Here is a 6,588-nt window from a genome sequence, read left to right on the forward strand (position 1 = left end):
TGAGAGGAGAGAGAGAAAGAAAAGCCTGGAGAAGAAATGGGGCGAAAAGGTTCCTCAGATAAGGAGGGTCAGAAGAAGAGAGATGCAAGCCCAGGACCAGAAGACGACAATAAGTGCAGAGTCTGCCGCTTCCCTCTGCTCGTCGCCCTGTTCCAGCTGCTGTTGGGGGTGGCCGTCACAGTCCTGGCCTTCCTTATGTTGGCCATCAGTCCCTCACTGCTGCTCAGGGAGACGCCACACTGGGCTGGGATCATCGTAAGCTCCAACTCTACAGCTCTAACAGCCACTGTAGTTCTGTGCTTGCATGAAATCTGAGCATCCTATTTCTATAACTTCTGCATGACCGTCAGCTACATCAATCAGTGTTTACCCACACGCTGCATATCAAAACTGGCCCCTATCACTTTAGTCAGTCAACATCTCAGTGTGTGCATGGAAAAACACTGGCACTCGCATGTTCTAGTACATTTCTGTCGTGTCCATCTACGCGTACACACAACAGTCTCCTCTCAGTTACACATCCACGCATGTCCAACAAATCCTAAACATCACAGCACACCACCTTCCAACCAGACGTCTCAACAGCATCCAAACACTTTGTGATTACAGATATGATGTGTTGATAGAGAGGTTAAGTTTGAGTGTGCACAGAGTTAAAGATGCGCTATTTTAATGAAGTATGTATGCGTCTAATAATGTGTGTCAAACGTAGTAAACAGAAAATTTTCATTTACGTAACATTCAACATTTTACTGTTCTGCTTTCTGAAATGTGTAGATGTTGTCATTTAAGGACTAAGTTGCAATGTGAGGACTTCTTTTAAACAGCTAAACTTTCAAGTAGTTGTGCATTAAGTTGCTTAATAACCTTGTTTGTATTCACTGACAGCTGAAGTGTCAAGTGTTGATGTTTGAGCCATGAAAGCAATTGAGGCGTCAGTAGACTGAATTAATACTAAAAGCAATTTAAGCTCCCAATTCAATGTAATGTGTTCACAATGAGTTTCCTTTGAAGAGCGAGGAAAGGTTTAGATAACATCAACCGAATTGTAAGTGAAAGTAAAGGTGTAAAATTTCAGTTTTACTGTTAGGCAAAGTTGACAGAAGTGTGTTGACAGGTAACGTTTCATAACAAATTATAAGTAATTAAAGAGAAAGAAAAGAAATCACTTAAATTTCAGTGTATGTTAATAACAAAGTGAAATAGTTTTTCTTTATTAACACTGTTTCAGTTAAGATTGTTAAAATAAAAGACCAAAATTATTTTAATTCACGTCAATATAAGGCCTCGATTTGGTGGTTGAAAACAGAAAGAAACACGGTGTTCCTGACTGTGTCTTATCTCAGCCTATCACAGATGCCAGCTACTCTCGAAAACATCCCTGGACACCACCATCCTGAGTTAGATCCTCACGAGATTCAGCCAAGTGAAAAACACTGAGGTCATCGTGAACTTTCCAGAGAGTCCTGAGTGCTTAAGAACCTGAGAAAAACATTCAAATAAGATGCTGCACGTTAGTCACAAGACTCCAATTGCACTGGAGAGATTGTGAGAGTGTCTCTGTGCGAGAGGGAGAGCGAGCGAGCGAGAGAGTAGTATAATCAGATGACAGCTTACTGCTGTATCGTGCAATATTAAGAGACACCCAGTGGTGGAGGAAGTACTCGGATCTTTTACTTATGTAAAAGTAGCAATGCACGTGAGGAACCACTCAGTTACAAGTAAACATTGTGCATTCAAATGTTGGTTATGTAAAGTGCAAATGTATTATCAGGAAGAAATCTTAAGGTACCCTTTATGTAGAATGAATCATTTTCAGATATAATTAATAATAATATAATCATTTGTACACACTTTAGTGTTACAGCTGCAACAGCTGGAGCTATGTTTTGTTATGTTACACTCTATGTCCCACTGCTGAGTAGTGACTTTCCCCCGGGGACAAACAACCTATAATAATATTATATCATAATTAGTTGTATTTTGCATTAACTGGATATGGCTCTGCAAAATAACTACTAACTGAAGCAGTCAGAGAAAGTAGTGGACATGAAAGTACAACATTTCCCCCTGAAATGTAGTGGAGTACAAGTGTGAAGTATCACTAAGTAGAAATACTGAAGTACAGTCAACTTAAATCCTACTATGACACATGATAATGAAAGACTATGCTGAGAAATGTTCTAACCAAACAATACCAAACCATTTCCTGGTGTGTGGTTACAGCTGTGTCTAGTTTCCATTGTGGGCTTCATCCTATACTGTATCACCTACGCCCCTGATGAGAGGACATCTACACAATTCATTGTCAAGGTGAGTCTGAACACGCCCCGACACATTTTACAGCCAATGCACAACACGACACACACTGACCAAATGTTGTAGCATCGCAGTTGTTCTAAAGAAGTCAGACGGGTCATTGTATTTTCACACAAGAAACAAAGGAGCTTTGCAAACAAACTGCAACCACCAGCGGCGAAGAGACAAAGGCATTTAACTGCATTCCTGTTTAAAAGAGCTCTGCAGGGATTCCTATGGGTGGATGAGTGCATTCATTAATGCGACTTGATCGTACAGCTTAATTAGCCATACAATATACGCCGTTGGAATTTCAAGGCAATTAAAATCAGTCCACCACTGTGTGCTGCTGAGAAGCAGCTAACATCTGAGAAGCAGCATCCTTCTTCTTCTTCTGTGGAGTGTGCATACCAGACCATCAAATATGTACACATGAAGTCTCAAAACCTTTCAGCAGTTTGTGTTTGCATTTGAGAGCGCAGATAATGTGCAAATTGGTCTTGACAGAAAGGCTTAATAAAAATTCAATTCCAAGCATGTCTGCATTGAGTAGTTTTAAATACCATCAGACTCCGAATGACCAAAATTACAGGGATTATTTTCATTTGCATCGTAATACACAGAGTTTACAAAGCAATGTTCTGAAACTATTAATTCTTTCTAAGGGCTATTTATCAAAATGATAAACATTTCTTGATTATCACAATAAAGCAGTATTAAACAACAACACAATCTTGGTCTCCACTTGCTATTTTTCCAGGAGCCTTAAGTTATGTAGGTTTTTCTTACTTTCTGATTTACAAATCATCAGTTCTCATTTATCAGAAATAAGCAGCAGCAATTAGTTGGCTGTGTTTCTGGCTCTCAAAACTTTGATTTATTAATGTCATTAATTCAGATTGCTCAGTGATCCCATGCTTTTACTGTATTCATTCTTTACAGTCATTTCATTTAATTACGTATTTCAATTGCCCCCTGGCGCAGTGCTTTCCCGAGGGGAGTAACAAGTGGAGTGAGTGGAAAACATGCTGTCATTGGAGGGGTTTCTGGATTTGATTGTTACACACACCCATTTGTTCTACGGGACTCCTTTCACTTTGTACCTGCTTGTAGGTTTCAGATCATTTCCATTTAGTCCATAATGCTCAACAAAGCACTTGGTGATGCACTTGCTCTGCACACATCTCGCTGTAACCAACCATACCCGAGATTTCACAGCTGTTCCCAAATTAATATACATGCCATTTCAAATCAAGCACCGCTCATCTTTTGCATAATTCCATAAGCAGCTGTAATAGAGAGCAAAATACACCAGCAAATGAGGACTGCTGTTACATAAACGATGGATTAAGACGACGGTTTAGTGTTGCCGTGATTGTGCAACAGCAAAAACAACACAAAGCCTCTGTCACATTTTCAAAGATTATTTATAGACACACTCTGTTTTTAAACGTACTCACAAAGGACGCGCACCAAAGGTGGAGAGCGGCTGTAGCTGCAGGGCAGTCTTACATGTGCTGTGTCTGCTCTGTGCTAAAAGCTGGGCTCCTACTCGGAGGGTCAGACCTTGCCCTGTAGTATTGTGGGTAATCTCTTTGAATTGAACTTGCCATAGGCACTGAGCCAGCTCGTATCTAAGCTCCAGTTTTGGCACCCTAGGTTAATCATGAGACAACAGACTAAAGCAGGAGCCACATCTCTAGAATCAGAAAGAGCTGAGATGAAGACAATAAAACGTTTTCCAATCATTGCTTTCAAGATAAATGAGAACATCACGCTTCTCCTCTGCCCTTTACAGCTCCTCTACTTTGTCCTGTGTACCATCGGCCTGGTCATCTCACTGCTGGTTATGGCATTTGCTTCACACCACTACTCACAAACCAGCAGCTTCAGCTGTGAGCAGGTGGGGGAGGACTGCGTGTGCACGTTGGATGAAGAAGACCCAATAGCCCGTACCTTCACCTATAAGGAGGTCACCGACTGCCAGGCGATCATTGAGACACTGCCGCTCTACTTCTTGCTCCATATCATACTGAACATACTCCAAGCACTTGTGTGTGCCGTCGGCGCCTTCATCATGTGGAAGCACCGGTACCAGGTCTTCTTCGCTGGCCTTCAGATCGGCTCTTCCTCCACTCAGCAATGGCAGAAGGTTTAATGTAATAACGGCAGAGTTAATGGGATGACGCTGATCGGTGATTGGCGAGGGCAATGCCAACTGTGTGATTACTTAAGGACAGGGACATTCACCTTTTTGGTGTGTGCCAAAGTGTGATTCATTTGCAGTAGTTGTACCATATTGGCATTTTGCACAAATTTTGTATAGCATATGAGACATTTTGTACTTCAATTTGCCATGATATAAAAATAACTAAAACACCTGGTCTATTTAAACTCAACCAACTGTGTTCCACAACAATGAATTTCCACAGTGTTTCTGATGATCACCACAAAAAAGCTCATATACAATTGCAATATTAGAACTATTGTGAAAACAACTCACTCAAACCAAGCTGCTGTAGTTCATTTGGTCTTGCAAAGAAATGATTTGGTGCGAGTTCCTGAGCTTTAATGATCGTGATTACTGCCTCGAGCTTCAGAAAACAGTAAAGGTCGAATATTGACAATCGCAGCAGCGAATTCTTGTAAGACATTCAACCATCCAGGTTGACCTGAAGCATAAATCTGTGGTCTCTAACCAACTATCTTCAGACTGAAGAAGCTACTTGAATGAGTAGTGAAAAGTTTCGACCTGTCAGGAAGGAAGTCCAGTTGCCATGACTCAACTTGCAGATAACTTCACCAGTGTCAGACACTTTAGTAATTTATTATATAGAATAAGAAAATAATCTAACGTTGTTAGTAAGTTTTCTTTATTGCGACTATCTGCTATAATTCAGTTTCACATTGTTTGAGACTCAAAGAAGCAACTGGGTGGATTCTTTTTTATATTTTTTATACATTTTGTAAAAGAAATCACTGATTTAAAAGTGCTTTTCAGCAATACTGTTAATCTTTGGATCGTGCAGTCAAATGCAGTAAAGAACTGATCCTGAGGCAGTAACACAACCTGGGCAGACTGCTCTTCCAGACTGAACTGGACTGAGGCTTGTGAAGGCAGATGCCAGGCCAGGAGCCAGCATGACTCAAACAGCCTGTAGGAGTCAAACTACTGCAGCCACAAAGGGAGGGGGACAGTCTGGGGTGAGGAAAGGGGGACTCAGACAGTCAGCTACATGGAAATACCCAAATCATCTCAGCATGTTTGTAGGATTTGTGTAGTTTTCAAATAAAGACACAACCACAGAATTGTAGGTTTGCAGTTTAAAACTCTCATCTCAGGAGCAACACAGCAGTGACCAACACTGGGCTACAGTATGTGTGCTGAGCAGCAGGGAGTGGTAAATGTGAGGCACTTTCTGCAGTAAATTAGATGAAACACATGCCCAGGGGGATAGTGTAAGTAGTGCACAATGTTACATCTATTTTGTCACTGATGAATAAAGGCTGATTGACTGGGAAGGATTTTAAATATTATTTATTTCTTCCAGGAGCTTTTAATCTGGACTAAATCAGAGGAGTCTCGAATGAAGCAGATATTCAGAAAGTGCAATGTAAGTGATTAGTGAACCCAAACGGTGACTGTAGCCATTCCCCGTTTGTTCTCAGGGATCTCAAGCCATGAACAGTACAAGAATATCCCCCGACTGAGTCTAGACACTGCCAGAGAGGGGCGAGCCGTGGATTCTAATGAGCTCAGTGGAGAACCTGTGGGTGCTTTATCTGAAGCACTGACAGTGGTGGAGGAAGGCTGCAATCGGCCTTGATTTTCATGTTGCAACACATCTTAAATGAATGCCCTGAATAATGCTAAGGGCATAGGTTACAGCTGGTCCTTTTACTATAGTTTTACTATTTTCAACAATTCCTGTCCAGAGACTAATAGGCTGAAGTCAACAATAAATTGCATCTTTCCATAAGGTCTTCTGACAACAACAGAAGTTTACAGCACAGTTAAGACAAAGAAGATGCTGAGTTGTCGTGTCAGGAGATGAGGACAGGAAGGGACACTGATTTAGTGTCTCAGAAACTAAGCTAAATACGCATGAGCTTGTCCTGCAGCCAAATGTCAGACACATCGCAAAATAAAATTTGGAATGTACCTTCCTACCCGATACCAACCACAAGATGCACAGAAAGATAAAGTCATGCATACAATTCAATTCAACTGCAGTTGTGATAGAGAGCAAAATACAGCAGCAAATGTCCAAATGTTTTAGCTCTCATCAT

The 6,588-nt window shown here is 41.1% G+C and overlaps 1 protein-coding gene across 1 annotated transcript; it reads left to right on the top strand.

Moving 5' to 3' along the window:
* sspn (sarcospan (Kras oncogene-associated gene)) lies at nucleotides 1–4,677 on the top strand. Its single transcript, XM_026365633.1, has 3 exons — nucleotides 1–255; nucleotides 2,227–2,313; nucleotides 4,097–4,677. The coding sequence occupies exons 1-3, from the start codon at nucleotides 37–39 to the stop codon at nucleotides 4,454–4,456; spliced, it is 666 nt and encodes a 221-aa protein (XP_026221418.1). The 5' UTR covers nucleotides 1–36; the 3' UTR covers nucleotides 4,457–4,677.
* The last annotated feature ends 1,911 nt before the right edge of the window (nucleotides 4,678–6,588 follow it).

This window comes from Anabas testudineus, chromosome 6 (assembly GCF_900324465.2).
Source record: "Anabas testudineus chromosome 6, fAnaTes1.2, whole genome shotgun sequence".
NCBI classification, from domain to species: domain Eukaryota; kingdom Metazoa; phylum Chordata; class Actinopteri; order Anabantiformes; family Anabantidae; genus Anabas; species Anabas testudineus.

Excerpts from the sequence above, each read along its gene's own strand:
- sspn (XM_026365633.1), top strand. The coding sequence starts at position 37 with ATGGGGCGAAAAGGTTCCTCAGATAAGGAGGGTCAGAAGAAGAGAGAT. Across the intron at positions 256-2,226 it reads CACACTGGGCTGGGATCATC|CTGTGTCTAGTTTCCATTGT; the intron begins GTAAGCTCCAAC and ends GTGTGGTTACAG. Across the intron at positions 2,314-4,096 it reads CTACACAATTCATTGTCAAG|CTCCTCTACTTTGTCCTGTG; the intron begins GTGAGTCTGAAC and ends TGCCCTTTACAG.